Source organism: Rana temporaria, chromosome 8, assembly GCF_905171775.1.
Source record: "Rana temporaria chromosome 8, aRanTem1.1, whole genome shotgun sequence".
NCBI lineage: Eukaryota > Metazoa > Chordata > Amphibia > Anura > Ranidae > Rana > Rana temporaria.
This window is the reverse complement of record NC_053496.1, coordinates 49,740,370-49,759,141: the sequence shown is the minus strand read 5'-3', so window position 1 is coordinate 49,759,141 and position 18,772 is coordinate 49,740,370. Positions and strand designations below refer to the sequence as shown.

At 43.6% G+C, this 18,772-nt stretch overlaps 1 protein-coding gene across 1 annotated transcript in view; it reads right to left on the bottom strand.

Moving 5' to 3' along the window:
* Positions 1 to 18,772, bottom strand: part of LOC120946920 (alpha-2-macroglobulin-like protein 1) — a 174,381-nt gene that overhangs the window by 120,292 nt on the left and 35,317 nt on the right. The window contains exons 11-12 of the mRNA XM_040361744.1: positions 15,472 to 15,633; positions 7,977 to 8,213 (exon numbers count right to left, since the gene is read on the bottom strand). Of these exons, the coding sequence (XP_040217678.1) occupies positions 7,977 to 8,213; positions 15,472 to 15,633 (399 nt within the window). The remainder of the gene's footprint in view (positions 1 to 7,976; positions 8,214 to 15,471; positions 15,634 to 18,772) is intronic.

The window sequence follows — 18,772 nt, the reverse complement described above, 5'->3', positions numbered from 1 at the left end:
ACGGTCCACGATCGTGGTGGCGTGAGGTCACACAATTAACCGCTTCCATACAGGGCTTTTATACACCCATCCATACCAGGCCTATTCTGGCACTTCTCTCCTACATGTACAAATCATAATTTTTTTGCTAGAAAATTACGCAGAACCCCCAAACATTATATATGTTTTTTTAGCAGACACCCTAGGGAATAAAACGACGGTCATTGAAACGTTTTATCTTGTACGGTATTTACGCAATAATTTTTCAAACGCCTTTTTTTTGGAAAAAAATTGTTTCATGAATAAAAAAAATAACAAAACAGTAAAGTTAGCCCAATTTTTTTGTAAAATATGAAAGATGATGTTACACCGAGTAAATAGATACCTAACATGTCACGCTTTAAAATTGCGCACACTCATGGAATGGCGCCAAACTTCGGTACTTAAAAATCTCCATAGGCAACGTTTTGAAATGTTTTACAGGTTACCAGTTTAGATTTACAGAGGAGATCTAGTGCTAGAATTGTTGCACGCACGCGGCTTTGTTTACTTACAGGGACCCGGGCGTGATGGTCACCAGTCATCTCTATGCTTCCTTCCAGCGCCGGACGATTCATTCTCCGGGCCCCCGATGGCACGGGAGAGCCCGGAGAAGCACCGGATGGCGGCGGGAGGGGGGGGATGTAAGAACGATCTAGCGGCGGAACCACCGCTATGATCGTTCTTACGTTGTGCAGAATCGCCGGCACAAGAGAAGGATATCTGAATGATGCCTCTAGCTGCAGGCATCATTCAGATATCCACCCACAAAGCCCAGGACGTCATATGACGTCCACCTGGATCGTTAGGCCCTGTACACACGATAGAATCCATCCGCTGAAAAATCCCAGCAAATGGGTTTCAGCGGATAGATCCTATGGTGTGTACACTCCAGCGGATCTGTTTCCGCGGATATTTCTCCCCTGGGATGGATTCCAGCAGATCGAATATTTGCTGACATGCCAAACAAATCCAACGGATGGATCCGCTGGTCTGTATAGACTCACCGGATCCATCCGTCCAAAGGGATCCCCCGCATGCGTCGTAATGATTCAACGCATGCGTGGAATTCCTTATATGACAGCGTCGCGCATGTCGCCTCGTCATAATCGCGGCGACGGCGCGACACGTCATCGCCAGAGGATTTCAGCGCGGATTTCAATGCGATGGTGTGTACACGCCATCGCATAGAAATCCGCGGAAATCCTCGAGAGGATTTATCCGTGGAAACGGTCCGCTGGACCGTATCCGCGGATAAATCCTCCCGTGTGTATGGGGCCATAGAGGTCCGTTGTGGATGTCATTTTACAATGGGCCGGACGGGAAGTGGTTAAACACGCCCTTGGTCACCAGTTTTTATACTTATGTTTATGAGCGGTTTATGTATTAGGCCGGGTTCACACTGATACTACAGGACAGTCATCCAACTTTCATCCTACTTTGCTCTGCGACATCAGTCCTACAGTATATTGGTCCTACATCCATCAGACTTGAATGAACAGGATACTACTTTAATCCGACTTTGTGATAGTCTGACTTGTTCTTTGACCAATCAAAACAATCCCAGAGTGAGATAAATTCCTTTTACTGCTGCTGTAATCACGTGTCGGATGTCAAAAGTCGGATGGTAAGGACAAGGCTCCTACTTTGATCCGACTTCAATGATATTCGATGGGCTGAAGTAGGACGAAAGTCGGACCAAAGTAGTACAGGGAGCATTTTTAAAGTCGGACCGACTTGTGTCGGACCAGTTAAGATGGCTCTCATAGGGAAACATTGATTTTCACACATCATGCGACATGAGCTGCCAATGTCGGAGCATTTGTCGAACCAGTGTGAACCCAGCCTAAGGCCCCATACACACGAGAGGATTTATGCGCGGATACGGTCCAGCGGACCATATCCGCGGATAAATCCTCTCGAGGATTTGCGCTGATTTCCATGCGATGGAGTGTACTCACCATCGAATCGAAATCCGCGCCGAAATCCTCTGGCGATGACGTGTCGTGCCGTCGCCACGATTATGACGCGGCGACGTGCGCGACGCTGTCATATAAGGAATTCCACGCATGCGTCGAATCATTACGACGCATGCGGGGGAATCCCTTCGGACGGATAGATCCGGTGAGTCTGTACAGACCAGCGGATCCATCCGTTGGGATGGATTCCAGCGGATAGATTTGATAGCATGTCATCAAATATTTATCCGCTGGAAATCCATCCCAGGGGATAAATATCCGCGGAAACAGATCCGCTGGAGTGTACACACCATAGGATCTATCCGCTGAAACCCATTCGCTGGGATTTTTCAGCGGATGAATTCTATCGTGTGTATGGGGCCTTAGGCTCCATGCACACTTAAGCTGATAAACTGTAGTTTATTGTCGTTTTGGCTTTTTTTTTTTAAAGCCCATAAACTGAACTCTATGTTAACCTATGTGCCCATGCACACCTGGGCATTTTTTAGTGTTAATGATAATGAGCTTTGAAATTTATTGGCTTTTTTCTGAATGCCCGAAATCTGCAAATCTTCAAAGTGCCGTTTTTCGGCGAAAAAAAAACACTAAAAAACGCAAAATGCTGAAAAACGCTCAAAACGCTGACGCCAGTATTTTTTTTGCGTTTTTTTATCCATTGAAAAGAAAAAAAAAAAAAGTAAAAAAAAAACCTACACCGAAAAAAAAGTTGTCATTTTTTCCCACAATTCTATTCTTTGCAAAATCAAGATTTTTTTTTATTTTTATTTATTTTTCACAACATTTTCATATTAGCAGGGTATTTCTCACACACAGCATATGCATACCACAAATTACACCCCAAAACACATTCTGCTATTCCTCCCGAGTATGGCGATATCACATGTGTGAGACTTTTACACAGCGTAGCCACATACTGTACAGAGGCCCAACATGCAGGGAGCACCATCAGGCGTTCTGGAACACCCAGACCAATTCTGACATTTCTCTCCTCCATGTAAAAATCATCATTTATTTGCTAGAAAATTACATAGAACCCCAAAACATTATATATGCTTTTTTAGAAAAGACCCTAGAGAATACAATGGCGGTCGTGCAACTTTTTATCGCGCATGGTATTTGCGCAGCAATTTTTCGAACGCTTTTTTTTTGGAAATAAAACAGTTTTGTGCTTTTAAAAAAAAAACATTAAAGTTAGCCCAATGTTTTTGCATAATATGAAAGATGAAGTTACGCTGAGTAAATACACCCAACATGTCACCCTTCAAAATTGCACATGCTTGTGGAATGGCACCAAACTTTGCTACTTAAAAATCCCCATAGGCGAAGCTTTAAATATTTTTACTGGTTACATCTTTTTAGTTGGAGAAGAGGTCTAGGGCCGAAATTATTGCTCTCGCTCTAACGTTCGCAGCGATACCTCACATGTGTGGTTTGAACACCGTTTTCATATGTGGGTGGGACTTACGTGTGTGGTCACTTCTGTATACGAGCACACGCGAACAGGGGTGCTTTAATTTTTATTTTTTTTATTTTTTATTGTTCATTTTACTTTATTTATTTTAGTTTGACGTGTTTTTCCCCAAAAATAAATGTTTTGATCACTTTTATTCCTATTACAAGGAATGTAAACATCCCTTGTAATAGGAATATAGCATGACAGGTCCTCTTTACAGTGAGATATGGGGTCAATAAGACCCCACATCTCACCTCTAGGCTGGGAAGCCTAAAAAAAAAAAAAAACGATCCTGGCTTCGATCGTAGCGGTGAGTCGGAAGAAGCACCGGAGGGCGAAGGGAGTGGGGACGTCCCCTTTTGCCTCCTGTAAGAATGATCAAGAGGCGGAACTGCCGCCATGATCATTCTTATGGTGTAGGGAATCGCCGGCTGAAAAAAGATGATATCTGAATGATGCCTGTAATTGCAGGCATCATTCAGATATCCCTGCACAAAGTCAAGGACGTCATATGCGGGCGGGAAGTGGTTAAAACGCAATTTTTTCCCAGAGTATTTTCCGGGTATTGCAGAGTATTGTGCGGGGGTATTGCAGAGTATTGTGCAGGGGTATTGCAGAGTATTGCGCAGGGGGTATTGCAGAGTATTGCGCAGGGGGTATTGCAGAGTATTGTGCAGGGGGTATTGCAGAGTATTGCGCAGGGGAGCATTGCAGAGTATTGCACAGGGGGTAGGGGTATTTCAGGGTATTGCACAGGGGGTAGGGGTATTGCAGAGTATTGCGCAGGGGGTATTGCAGAGTATTGCGCAGGGGGTATTGCAGAGTATTGCGCAGGGGAGCATTGCAGAGTATTGCGCAGGGGAGCATTGCAGAGTATTGCGCAGGGGAGCATTGCAGAGTATTGCGCAGGGGAGCATTGCAGAGTATTGCGCAGGGGGTATTGCAGAGTATTGCGCAGGGGGTATTGCAGAGTACTGCGCAGGGGGTATTGCGCAGGGGGTATTGCAAAGTACTGCACAGGGTGTAGGGGTATTGCAGAGTATTGCGCAGGGGGTAGGGGTATTGCAGAGTAATGCACAGGGGGTAGGGGTATTGCAGAGTATTGCACAGGGGGTAGGGGTATTGCAGAGTAGTGCGCAGGGGGTAGGGGTATTGCAGATTATTGCGCAGGGGGTAGGGGTATTGCAGAGTATTGCGCAGGGAGTAGGGGTATTGCACAGGGGGTAGGGGTATTGCAGAGTATTGCACAGGGGGTAGGGGTATTGCAGAGTATTGCACAGGGGGTAGGGGTATTGCAGAGTATTGCGCAGGGGGTAGGGGTATTGCAGATTATTGGGTAGGGGTATTGCAGAGTATTGCGCAGGGAGTAGGGGTATTGCAGAGTATTGGGCAGGGGTATTGCAGAGTATTGCACAGGGGGTAGGGGTATTGCAGAGTATTGCACAGGGGGTAGGGGTATTGCACAGGGGGTAGGGGTATTGCAGAGTATTGAGCAGGGGGTAGGGGTATTGCAGAGTATTGCACAAGGGGTAGGGGTATTGCACAGGAGGTAGGGGTATTGCAGAGTATTGCACAGGGGGTAGGGGCAGGGATGGACTGGCCATTGGGACTACAGGGAGTTTCCCGGTGGGCCGATGGCTCAGTGGGCCGGCTTCAGTGACAGCAGACCGCCGCCTCCCTTCGCTCCTCTGTCTCTCCCTTCCCGCAGCGCTCACCTCCTCTCCCTTCCCGCAGCGCTCACCTGGAGGGAACAGAGAAGCAGGGGAAGGACCAAAGAAGCAGGGGGGACGACAGAGGAGCATGGGGGAGGTGACAGACAGCTGACTCAACAGCTATGGTCTGGGAGCTTCTCACTTCTGCCTAATCTTGTCCCGGGTGAAATAATGTCTACCTTCCCCACTGGTACTGCCTATAAGAGTACCAGTACCAGCCGTTCTACTCTAATAAATTAGAAAGGCTAGTGGCTAGTGAAGGGGGAGAGGGGGTGTGGGTGGCCAGGGGGGGGGGGGAGTTGTCCGTCCGCCATGGGAGAGACCTGTCAAAGTGGGCCAGTCTGGATGAAGTCCAGGGCCAAATTTTTGTCCCAGTCCAGCCCTGGGGTAGGGGTATTGCACAGGGGGTAGGGGTATTGCAGAGTATTGCGCAGGGGGTAGGGGTATTGCAGAGTATTGCACAGGGGGTAGGGGTATTGCAACCCCAAAACATTATATATGCTTTTTTAGAAAAGACCCTAAAGAATACAATGGCGGTCGTTGCAACTTTTTGCAACTTTTGAAATTACAGCCTCATAGCCGTAATTCAGCTATGAGGCGGTGATTAAGTGGTTAAAGCTATTGCAAAAACGCTAAAAAACTTTGAAAGGCTCCCTGCAAAGCTACTGGCATTTTTTTATATATTTTTTTAGCTTCAGTGTGCATGGGGCCTGAAAACAGAGGCAACACCGGCATGTGCAAATAAATGACAGGCTAAGAGATACTGCAGCTGTACACATGTAATGTTACATTCTGGATGCAAATTGTTAACCTATGTGCCCATGCACACCTGGGCGTTTTTTAGTGTTAATGAGCTTTGAAATTTATTGGCTTTTTTCTGAACGCCCAAAATTTGCATTCAAAGTGCCATTTTACGGCGGGAAAAAACGCAAAAAAACGCAAAACCCTGAAAAACGCTCATAAAACGCTTAAAACGCTGACACCAGCATTTTTTTGCGTTTTTTTATCCATTGGAAAAAAAAAGTAAAAAAAAAGCTACACTGAAAAACGCTGATTAAAGCTATTGCAAAAACGCTAAAAAACGATGAAAGGCTCCCTGCAAAGCTACTGGCGTTTTTTTATAGTTTTTTTTTAGCTTCAGTGTGCATGGAGCCTGAAAACAGAGGCAACACCGGCTTGTGCAAATAAATGACAGGCTAAGAGATACTGCAGCTGTACACATGTAATCTTACATTCTGGGTGCAAATTGTGCTGCTCATAAATCCCTATATGTGCCTAACCATTCAGGTGTGCGGTTACATGCGTACAGCCATGGTGTCTGTCCTGCTATAATTGATTTGTACAAGCTACTGCCCATAGCTGTATGCAAACATGTTTGACTCTTGAGCACAGAAATAATCTCCTTCTTGATGATATACAGCCCCCTGTGGACGTACAAATTGCTTTCAGAAAATGTATAGTTTGGTTTACAAACCAAAAGTTGTAGGGGAAAAATAAATAAAGGAAATTTGCAAAAAATGGTCTGCCCATATTTCAGTATGGCCATTTATATTAGGATTGTCCCGATACCGATACTAGTATCGGTAACGATACCAAGCATTTCCCCGAGTACTTGTACTCGGGGGAAAATGCTCCGATGCTTCACCCGATACCTGACTGTCCCCTGTATCCTCCTCCAGTTCCCCCATCCGTGCTGCTCTCCCCCTCCGTGCTGCTGCTGTCCTCCTCCGTTTTGCTCTCCCCCTCCATGCTCCGTGTCCCTCCTCCATGTCGCTGCTGTCCTCCTCTGTTCTGCTCTCCCCCTCCATGCTCCGTGTCCCCCCTCCATGCCCCTGCTATCCTCCTCCGTTCTGCTCTCCCCCTCCATGCTCCGTCCCCCCCCTCTGTGCTGCTGCTGTCCTCCTCCGTTCTGCTCTCCCCCTCCATGCTCCGTGCCCCCCCTCTGTGCCGCTGCTGTCCTCCTCGGTTCTGCTCTCCCCCTCCATGCTCCGTGCCCCCCCTCTGTGCCGCTGTTGTCCTCCTCCGTTCTGCTCTCCCCCTCCATGCTCCGTGTCCCCCATCTGTGCCACTGCTGTCCTCCTCTGTTCTGCTCTCCCCCTCCATGCTCCCTGTCCCCCCTCCGTGCTTGGTGTCACCCTCCATGTCCCCCTCTGTCAGGATGGAGAGCGGCGGTAGGAGCCGTTAAACCCGGCTCCTACCTTTTCGGAATGAACAAAGTCAGTGATCACTGACTGTTCATTCATATAACTGAAACATCGTAACCTGTGTTAACGATGCTTCAGTTTATGAATGGATAGGAGGGGCCTCTGTCTCCTGTCCATTCATTTTCAGTGCAGCTGAGAAAGAGACTGGGGAATCGGTGTCCTTAGTCCCTCTCTCTGTCTCAAAGGGAAGATGTTAGAGGTCTGTTAAGACCCCCGATATCTCACCAAAGACCCCCAATAGGGCTTTGGTGAGATAATAATTAATTGTAAAAAATAATACAAATTAAAATAAAAAACACACTGACACCATCCACCCCCCCCCCCCCCCCAGAAAGCATTGTAAAAAAAACAACAAAATTTTTTAAAAAAATGTAAATTGTAAAATAAAAAAAAATACTGACACATGACATAAAAAAAAAAAGTATCGGTAATCAGTATCGGCGAGTAATTGAAAAAAGTATCGGTACTCGTCAGGACAACCCTACAGTAGTTTATATGAAAACCACCATTCCACAGAAGGACCACCAGTCTCTGTACATGTATATACTTTTATCAGCTGTATAAAATAATGTCTTTACATCCGTAATGCTACAAGAAAAGTGAAACTTACAATGTGGAAGAATGAGATGTGGTCTGTTTTACTATCCAGCTGATCCTTATTGATGTGATAATCCACATTCACTGACAGATCAGAGTCGCATGGCAGGTCATCTGTGCCTCTACTTTCCAAATTCAGGAAGCTTTGACTTTCAGAGTAGTAGTGTTGAAGCCATATCATACCATCGAAAAACATTCTGTGTCCGATGTCCAGGTCTGCATCAACATCTTCGTTAGTTAGAAATACTGCCTATGAATGATAGAAAATAAATGGTTTTAGGCTTTGATTCAGTTACCAGGGTGAAGTATTTGATACGTTTATCAGACCTGGGAACCTTCTGGCATTTCCCCAATGACGGAAGACAATCAATATGATTTACACATCATGCATGGTTAGCCATTTGTCACTTTTTCAATTTTTCACAGAATGGGTAACATGAGTGAGAGGAGGAGAGAACTAGGAGGACAGTACAGTACTCTCTCCCTCTCCCCCAGCAATAATAATGTTAATCTGCATACTTGGACACGGGGCAGTCATATGTGATTTTTAGTAGGGATGAGCGAATCCAATTTCTCCAGAATGACATCCTACCATCAAGGCATTTTGATATTCACATAACTCAAGAGCCAGTCTATACTTGTTTTCAGGAAGCTATGTATGCACCCTGCTGACGTCTCCCAGCAGCCATAATCTGCCTGCATTGCACAGAGAAGCACAGAGGCTTGGGTGTTGCATATTTTGTTTATATATCACCCGATACTTGCTAAGCTGTTTTTTTAAACGCACATTTTTTGGAAAAAATGTGCTTTAATGAATTTTAATGCACAAAAACACAATATCATACCCAATGGCCCGGATTCACAAAGCACTTACGCTGACGTATCTCGAGATACGCTGCGTAAGTGTAGCTATGCGCCATCGTATCTATGCGCTGTGCTCACAATCTGAGATACGCCTAAAAATAGGCTTCCTATGACCGACGTAACTTGCCTACGCCGTCGTATCGTATCGTATGCGCATGTAGCGCTACCCCCGCAGGAGCCGCTGGTTGTTTGTGGGATCGGCGTATTGAGTATCAGGCCTTGGATATGAAGAAGACCAGTCCTGCTCTAAATATAAATGAGATCAGTTCATCGCCACTCCAGCCAGAGTGGGTAAAGTGCCCCCCGGACAGACTTCTGCCACAAGCCTGGCAGCCGAAGTGTCACTTGTAGATCGCTGGGGGGAACAGACCTCTGCCACAGGCCTGACTCTGGACCTCTGCCACAGGCCTAGCGATTCAAGATGCTATAATTGGATTGAGCGAATCCTCCCAGTAAATTTCAGTTAAGGTCACCAGCTGACAGCTGCAACATACCTGTCAGTATCGTGGTGACCAGATCCCAGATGGTTCGTTCAGGCCTCCTGGATAACCTCTCTCTGGGTTCTCCCTGACCCGACTCCCCACCGCACAGCTCTCAGCTCTCAGCTTAGGATCCTCTTACAAAGGTTGGGACCCAGCAAGTCGCTGGGGCCCCGTTCCACATCAAGATGAAGCTCCGCATGGTGCGCAACTCCGGCCAGGTATGCCATGGTGGCGGGGTCCCTGAAGGTGGATGGAACTCGGACCCCGCGAGAGAAACGAAAAGAGCACACCCTTCCCCAGCATGCCCAGCGAGGGAAAAACTCCTCCAATTGGCTGCTGGGCAAAAGTGACATTGCCTCAACCCCTCTAGCGCCAACTGCCGCCCAGAGGTGGAAACGCACCCCTGAAACGCAGACTGACCTACAAGACAGTTCTGAAAGGACAGCAGCCCTGCAATTTAACAAATTGTGAATGGGAGCAAAGTAACTCTCCCATTCCCCACTAACTTTAGCATAGTGCCCATACTGAAAGTAAGGGGGCGCTACACGCATATTTACGCTGGGCGCATTTGCTGCTCCTATTGATTTTCTATGCACATATGCAAATGAGGGAGATACGCCGATTCACAAACATACTTGCGCCCGGCGCATTATATATGCGGTTTGCGTAAGTCGTACATCCTGCGTAAAGTTATTCCCCATATATGAGGCGCAACCCATGTAAAGGTATGGACCAGGGAACTCAAGCCGTCGTATTTTACGTCGTTTACGCTGTACGTGAATATGGCTGGGCGTAGGTTACGTTCACGCCATAGGCAGTGATCCGTCGTATCTAAGGCATTCATTCCAACGTGATTCTGAGCATGCGCACTGGGATGCGTTCACGGGACGGCGCATGCGCCATTCATTATTCGTATCTGTCTGGCGCTCGGCCCATTATTTGCATGGGGTCATGCCTCATTAGCATGGCTCACGCCCACTTCCACCTACGCCGGATTACGCCGAGGAAACCCAGCGCAGTTTGGGAGGCAAGTGCTTTGTGAATTCTGTGCTTGCCTCTCTGCGCTGCGTCGGCATAGCGTATATTAGATACGCTACGGCGGCATAAATATGCGCCGATGTATGTGAATCCGGGCCAATGTTGCTAAAATATAAAAGCTGATGTTACACCAAGTAAATAGATACCTAACATGTCACGCTTTAAAATTGCGTACACTTGTGTAATGTCGCCAAACTACGGGTACCTAAAAATCTCCATAGGTGACACTTTAAAAGCCTTTACAGGTTACCAGTTTACAGTTACACAGGAGGTCTGGAGCTAGAATTATTGCTCTCGCTCTGACGTTTGCGGTGATACCTCACGTGTGGCACAATCACCGTTTACATATGCATGAGGGACCGATGCATGCATTCGCATATGAACATGAGCATGTTAGGACTTGTTTTTTTTTTGTCACTTTTATTGGGAGGAACAGCGGGGGTAATCCACAAAAGGGATACGCCGTCGTATCCCTGTTTCTATCTATGGAACTGATCCACAGAATCAGTTTACCATAGATAGGCAGAAGATCCGACATGTGTAATTGAATTACACTGTCGGATCTTAAGGATGCAATTCTAGGCCGGCCGCTAGGTGGCGAGGCCATTGCGGCAGGCCTAGAATATGCAAATGAACACTTACGGCGATCCACGAACGTTCCGACGGGCCCGTCGCTCTAAATCTACGTCGTTTACGTCGAGTTACGCCGCGTAAAACTAGGGCTGAGCCCTAGTTCTCTTAAGCCATGTTAAGTATGGCCGTCGTTCCCGCGTCGAAATTTAAATTCTACGTCCTTTGCGTAAGACGTTCGTGAATGGCGCTGGACGCCATTTACGTTAACGTCTAAGCAAATGACGTCGGAGCGACGTCAGTTAGCGCAATGCACGTCGGGTAAGTTACCCGACGGAGCATGCGCAGTACGTCCGGCGCGGGAGCGCGCCTAATTTAAATGGGACTCGCCCCATTAGATTCGGCACGCCTTGCGCCGGACACATTTAAGTTACACCGCCGCAAATTTCAAGGTAAGTGCTTTGTGGATCGGGCACTTAGGGAGAAATTTTGCGGCGGTGTAACTTAAATCGGAAGATTTAAGTTGCGCCCGATATTTGTGGATTTGGCCCAGCATTCCTTGTGATAGCATAGGCCATGACAGGTCCTATTTATGGAAAGACCTGGGGTGTTTTAGAGCCCAGATCTCTCCTCTGGCCTCCAATGCAGCCCATCAGGCACAGATTGGTGCGATTTACCAAAAATATGTAGAAAAATATATATCAGCCTAAACTAAGGAAAAAAATAGTTTTTTATATATTTTTGGGGGGGATATTTATTATAGCAAAAAGTAAAAAATATTGCTTTTTATAAAAATTGTCAATCTTTTATTGTTTATAGCGCAAAAAAAAAATGCAGAGGTGATCAAATACCACCAAAAGAAAGCTCTATTTGTGGGAAAAAAAGGACGTCAATTTTGTTTGGGTACAGCGTCGCACGACCGCGCAATTGTCAACTAAAGCAACGCAGTTCCATATCGCAAAAAATGACCAGGTCAGGAAGTGGATAAATCCTTTTGCGGCAGAAGTGGTTAAAAACAGTTAACCATGTGTCACATGTGGCAATCAAGGATGGTAAAGATCAATCACATTGTAGTGTCACATATGATGGACAAGATAACCTAAGTCAGTCTTCATGTTTTGCGGGCCATCCTGCTTCATCGGAACTGTATGCATCGTGTTGACTAAGTTATTCAGTCACAGGTACAGTAACTTGCTTTTAAAGGACAGCTTTTGATGATGCAAGGTTTAAAACATCCTCGTTTGGATGTTGTCCCTATATAATGATTGTATTTTCTCTTCCAATTACAATTTACTGTACCTGTGGTGTGGTAGCAGGACCGCTCCAAAAGTCCTGCTAGCCGCATCTTTGGAGCGGTATAGGAGCGGGGTGTTTACCGCTCCAATACCGCGCCTTCCCATTGAAATCAATGGGAAACCGCGGTAATACCGCCCGCAATGCGGGCGGTATTAATAATTTTTCAGGCCGCTAGCGGGTGTTAAAACCTCACCTCTAGCGCCCGAATATAGCGGTAAATACGACGGTATATCGGCGTTAAAAATAGCGCGGATATACCGTCACTGCACCTCCGCTGCCCAATGTGAAAGCAGCCTTAGTATGGTGCATTCGACAGACAATTGGACTTTTACATCAGACAAAAGCTGGATGTTTATGCTATAAAATTTTTGTTGGATGTGAACTCAACATCTGATTTTCGGATGGTCAGTACAGAAATCGTCACACAAAAAAATCGAAAGTACAACCACGAATGCTCGGAATATAGGAACGACTGGGAAGAGTTTCGGTCTTGTAAACTACCATTCGTGATCTAGAATTACCATTCGTGACATGGCAATTGATGACATGTTGAAATGCAGCGCACATTCTCATCTTCTTTAATGGGATATTAATAAAAGCTGCTTTGTGGTGATTCTGATGTAGTTATGCCAAACGTATTTTAAAAGACATTAGTTCTGTACGATCTGAAAATTGCAAATCAACGCTCACCAAAATTCTACTAACACAAAATTAGCATAGGGAGCCCAAAGTGTGGCGCTTGAGAAATTAACTTCCTCTCTTTATACTCATAGTATATCACTACATTCGTGTTTATCAAATGACAATTTGCGGAAAGTTAGTATGCTAGACAAAATCCTGCACACGCGCTTTTGACAAAAACCAGACGCTCGGTCGTCCAACAATCAAACCATGCGTACAAGGCCTTAGAAACATCTCCCTAGGACACACATTTAACCCATTGATCGCCCCCTAGTGTTAACCCTTTCCCTGCCAGTGACATTTATACAATGTAATCAGTGGCTATTTTTAGCGCTGATCGCTGTATAAATGTCAATGGTCCCAAAATAGTGTCAAAGGTGTCCAATCTGTCCACCGCAATGTCGCAGTCACAATAAAAATCGCAGATCATCGACATTACTAGTAAAAAATATATATATATATATATATATAACAAATTCCATAAATCTATCCTCTATTTTGTAGAAGCTATAACTTTTGCGCAAACCAATCAATTTTTTTTATTATTATTTATTTAATTATTGCGATTTTTTTTTTACCAAAAATATGTAGAAAAATATATATCAGCCTAAACTAAGGAAAAAAATAGTTTTTTATATATTTTTGGGGGGATATTTATTATAGCAAAAAGTAAAAAATATTGCTTTTTATAAAAATTGTCAATCTTTTATTGTTTATAGCGCAAAAAAAAAAATGCAGAGGTGATCAAATACCACCAAAAGAAAGCTCTATTTGTGGGAAAAAAAGGACGTCAATTTTGTTTGGGTACAGCGTCGCACGACCGCGCAATTGTCAACTAAAGCAACGCAGTTCCATATCGCAAAAAATGACCAGGTCAGGAAGTGGATAAATCCTTTTGCGGCAGAAGTGGTTAAAAACAGTTAACCATGTGTCACATGTGGCAATCAAGGATGGTAAAGATCAATCACATTGTAGTGTCACATATGATGGACAAGATAACCTAAGTCAGTCTTCATGTTTTGCGGGCCATCCTGCTTCATCGGAACTGTATGCATCGTGTTGACTAAGTTATTCAGTCACAGGTACAGTAACTTGCTTTTAAAGGACAGCTTTTGATGATGCAAGGTTTAAAACATCCTCGTTTGGATGTTGTCCCTATATAATGATTGTATTTTCTCTTCCAATTACAATTTACTGTACCTGTGACTGAATAACTTTGTGAATATGATATATACGGTCCTGGTGAAGTGGAGTGGCCCACAAAAGGTGTAGGCTGACTTGGATTATCTCTTGACCATCATGTGTAACATTTTGTTGTGATTGCTCTGTACCATCTTTGATTGCCACATATATATTTTTTCAATATGGATTGTTTTTAAAAAGTTTGGTCTTTTTTCCTTTTTATATAGTGAATTTCTTTTAAATAATTACTAAATACCACCAAAAGAAAGCTCTATCTGTTTAAAAAAAAATATTAAAACATTGGGTACAATGTTGCATGACCAAGTAATTGTCAGTCAAAGTATCACAGCACTGGAAATTAAAACTAGCCTGGTTATGAAGGGGTATTACAGGCTGGCACTTTTGTGTTAAACACAATCCCAACATCCCATGCATCCAGCCTGTGTCTCTAAACCAGTGCACAAACACTTGTTCCAACATCTGGCTCCTGCTCAATGCAGAAACCAAAGATGTAGAAACAATGGAAGCTAGCCTGACTAGGGACCCATTCACATCTGAGCATTTTGTAGCTCAAAGCTCCAAAATTCTCAACATCCTAAATCCCACATATTTCAATGATGACTGTTCACACATGAAGACTATTGCCCCGTACACACGAGCGGTTTTCCCATCTGAAAAAAAACTGATGTTTTTCCCAACGGAATTCCACTCAAGCTTGTCTTGCATACACACGGCCACACAAAGGTTCGGTGAACTTTTGACTGGCAAGAAAGCAGTGACGCAAAAGACTTTACCAAGCCGAGAAAATTAAGTTCTATGCTTCTGAGCATGCGTCGATTTGTTTCCGAGCATGTGTCGGAATTTTGCGTGTTGGGATTTGTACACAAGATCAGAAATTCCGATCAGTTTTTTTCCTGATGGGAAAAAAGGGATCCTGCTCTCTATCTTTTTCCAGCAGTTTTTCTATTGGAAAAAGTCTGATATAGCATACACACAATCAGGATTCCCGACCAAAAGCTCGAGATGCCTCTAGCTCAACACCTAACACTCCAAAAGCTACATGAACTATTTTGAGGTAGCTTTGGCCCAGATTTGTTTTTGGCCTCATAGAATTTAATAGAAACACCTACTGTAAAAATTTTGAAATTAACTGTTTTTACGGGCATATTGCAGGCTTTTGTTTTTGGTTGTAAGAGCTGGTCTCTTATCTCTAGTGCTTTCCATAGGCTAAAACAACAATGCTTGAAGCTTGAATACATGCTGGTATTCCGTTTCTAAAAATGTTGTATACACTTCAAATAAAATGCCTAAAAATCACTCAGTGAATGCAGCCTAAAGATCTGCTTATGAATACAATATACTGTAAAAATGTGCATGAGTATAGCAGTAACTTACAGATAATCCTACACCGTCATCCCATGAATCAGTGTTAACTGTAAAAGAAGCCACTCCATCTTTGTCGGTTTCTAGTGTTGCAAGCTTTTTAGAATCTTCATTTGATACTATTGCCACAGACACATTAGCCAATGGTTGATTATCCTCATCAGTCACTTTAATCTGTGGGAGAGAGAAGGACATTTTTGATCAGAAAGTTGACATAAACATCCAGACTTACTTACAATATTTTGTAACACATTTGCAGAAAAATTGGTCTTTGGGCGTTGTAGGTGCCTTCATCCCATAACCTAGAGGTACATTTGATGAAAGCAAGAATTGGTCTTGCTGTAGAAAATGAAAATTTGATGCTCATGTCAAACAGTTGTGACAAAATTGGGCTTTGGGGTACCTTCACCCCATAACCTTCTAGAGGTATTCTTGATGAAAGAAAGAATTGACCTTGCTGTAAAAAATATATATTAGATGTACCTGTCAAACAGGTGTGGAAAAATTGGTTCTTGTGTGTTAATTGTAAAAATGAAACCTATACCAAAAAAATACTTCAAGATAGAATCAACACCCACAAAGCTAGGCAGCCTTGACAGTCTTGCAGAGATTTGATATCCCAATAACACTTAATCAGAGACATCAGTATCAGGGGTTTGATAGCTGCTGCTAATCCAGGACTGATATATTTTGAGAAATGTCAACCGGTCAACAGTCTGTGGACAGGCGTGCTCTTTTATCTGTGGCAGTACTCAAAAATGATCGTGTGTGGGCTAAAACGACGTTTAACGTTTTTAAACACGCGCATGCTCAGAAGCAAGTTATGACACGAGCTTGAATGGAACAGAGTGCCGTCGTACTTGTTGTACATAACCGTGCTTTGCAAGAGCATTTTCAGAAAACGATGGTGTGTAGGCAACGTCGTTTTTTAAAATGAAGTTTGAAAAACGTCGTTTTTTTTTCATGAGAAAAAACAAAGTTTTTTACAAGACAAAAAATGACTGTGTGTACACGGCATCACTCTCTACACTACAATAACAAACAGAGCCCAGATATACTATTACACTGAGGCGACGCACAGTGCAGTGGCTCACATACACCAACCCCCCCCCCCCCATCCTATGAGGCCTCAATCTTAACAAAGTTTGTAGCTATTGTTTGCTTCTCCTCAGTGTGCGCTCTAAGTATGTATATCAGGGCCGCTGATAGAAATCATGGGGCCCCCGTACAGCCTACCTGACAGGGCCCCCTTCAGCTCCACCCCTGGTCCCGCCCCTGGTCCCTCCTTTAGCTCCACCCCTGGCCCCGCCTTGAAACTGTCTCTGCAGCACGTTACGGCATTGGTAGGCACCTGGAGCAGAGAACCGGGGGGGGGCTGCCGTCTGAAATTGAAATTGAGAAGCGGGAGGGGGGGGGGCCTGATGTATATGGATGTGTGTATATATATATATATATATATATATATATATATATATATATACACATATATATATACACACTGTAAATTTCTATGATTTTTTACTATTAAAATATAACTAAAGCCAAAACTTTTTTTTGGACAGTGGACATGGATTAGATCACTTGTAAGTTTTTATTGCTGACTGTGCCCTCATTAGGGAGGTTTCACCTGTTTCACTGTCCTGTTTACCATTATAATGGAAAGTTAAAGTAAAAGAAAATCCCAAATTTTAGGTTGTCCCCAGAAAAGTAATAGAGGGGAAATCCTCCAATGGGGACACTAGTGCTGGTGACCTGGGAATACCTAAGGAATTCCCCTAATTTCCAGGGGTTTCCTCTCACTTCCTGTTTGGCTATGAGACACAGATGGCGAAAAAAATAATTTTGAGCTGCAAAGTTGAATAAGTAGTGTAATAGTATATTTGGGCTTGGTTTGTTAATGTAGTAGAGAGAGGGAAAGTGCTGAAATCAGAAGATATCTCCAATGAGAAGTAAGGCACTACAGAGGCTATATTGGATTGTCAAATCGTTTTTTTATTTTTGAATAATATTAATTGCATTTTTAATTTCCTTAGCACACCATATTGAATTTTACTCCTCAGGAAATGTCAAGGATAATACTACATCTATAACAATAGCTAGTAGTAGTAATTGACACCATAGGCTTAAGCTGGCTATACACTGATTAAACTTCAGCCAGTCCAACATGGACTTTCGATCAGTGTGTGGGCGAAGGGACATGTTGAATTTTTTTTTTGTCAACCAGCTTCTGCAGCTAATCAACTGCATTTTTTGATCAGTGTATTCTGACAGCATTGGTTGCTGCTGTCAGAATACAATGCCCTGGCAGAGGGGAGTCCTTAATCTATCTCCCTTTTGTGAATGGAGGAATCTGGTGATGTAAGGCCCGCTGTAAGAGCAATTACATATCACCAAAAGCAAATAAATGCTTAGGTTGGCTATAACTCCAGTTGTAAATAAAAAATATGCCCAGCCATTAAAAAATACAGCTTACTGCAATATCTGCCTTGTCCCCAACACTGTCCAATGCAGAAACATTTCTGGCAATCTTATGCTGGGGTAGAAGACAGTTATTTTTTGTTTTATTTAACTTGTTTTTTTCTCGTTTATTTGTTACATTCAATAACAGCCAAATTTGAAAGGAAATTCCAATATCTAAAATGTAATAGTTTATAACTATTATTATAGTTTTTAGTAATATTAAAATGTATTATTAATAAATTATAATAAAAAAACTAAAATAATGGTTAATAATTTAATTAAAAAACCTAAATTATCCGAATGCTTTCCGTTTTTTCGTATCCTCGTTCTTATTTTCGGATTTTCGTTCTTTATGATTTTCAGATTTTCAAATTTTGGGATTTTTGTTTTTTCGAATTTTCGTTCTTTTAGAGAATTTGTTTTTGAAAACATTTGTCAAATAGTCTTTTGTTCATTCAGATGCTTCCAAATGAACGAATAAGCAGAATTTTGAAGAAAAAACGAATTGAACATGTCTAGGACAAACCTCCTGGGGGAAGGTCACCACATTGGCTTGGGCTTACAGTACGATACTATAGAGCATGGGTGCTCAACCTGTGGCTCTCCAGCTGTTTCAGAACTACAATTCCCATGAGGCATTGCAAGCTACTGACTGTTACAAGCATGTCTCCCAAAGGCAGAGGCATGATGGGACTTGAAGTTCTGCAACAGCTGGAGAGCCACAGGTTGAGCACCCATGCTATAGAGAGCAGTACTGACAAAATAACATCAGTGTCATTCACTGTGAAAATCAAATTGTCTTGCTTTCCTGCAGGAAAAGAGGAAAGGATGTATGAAGAGTGAATTTTGGAAA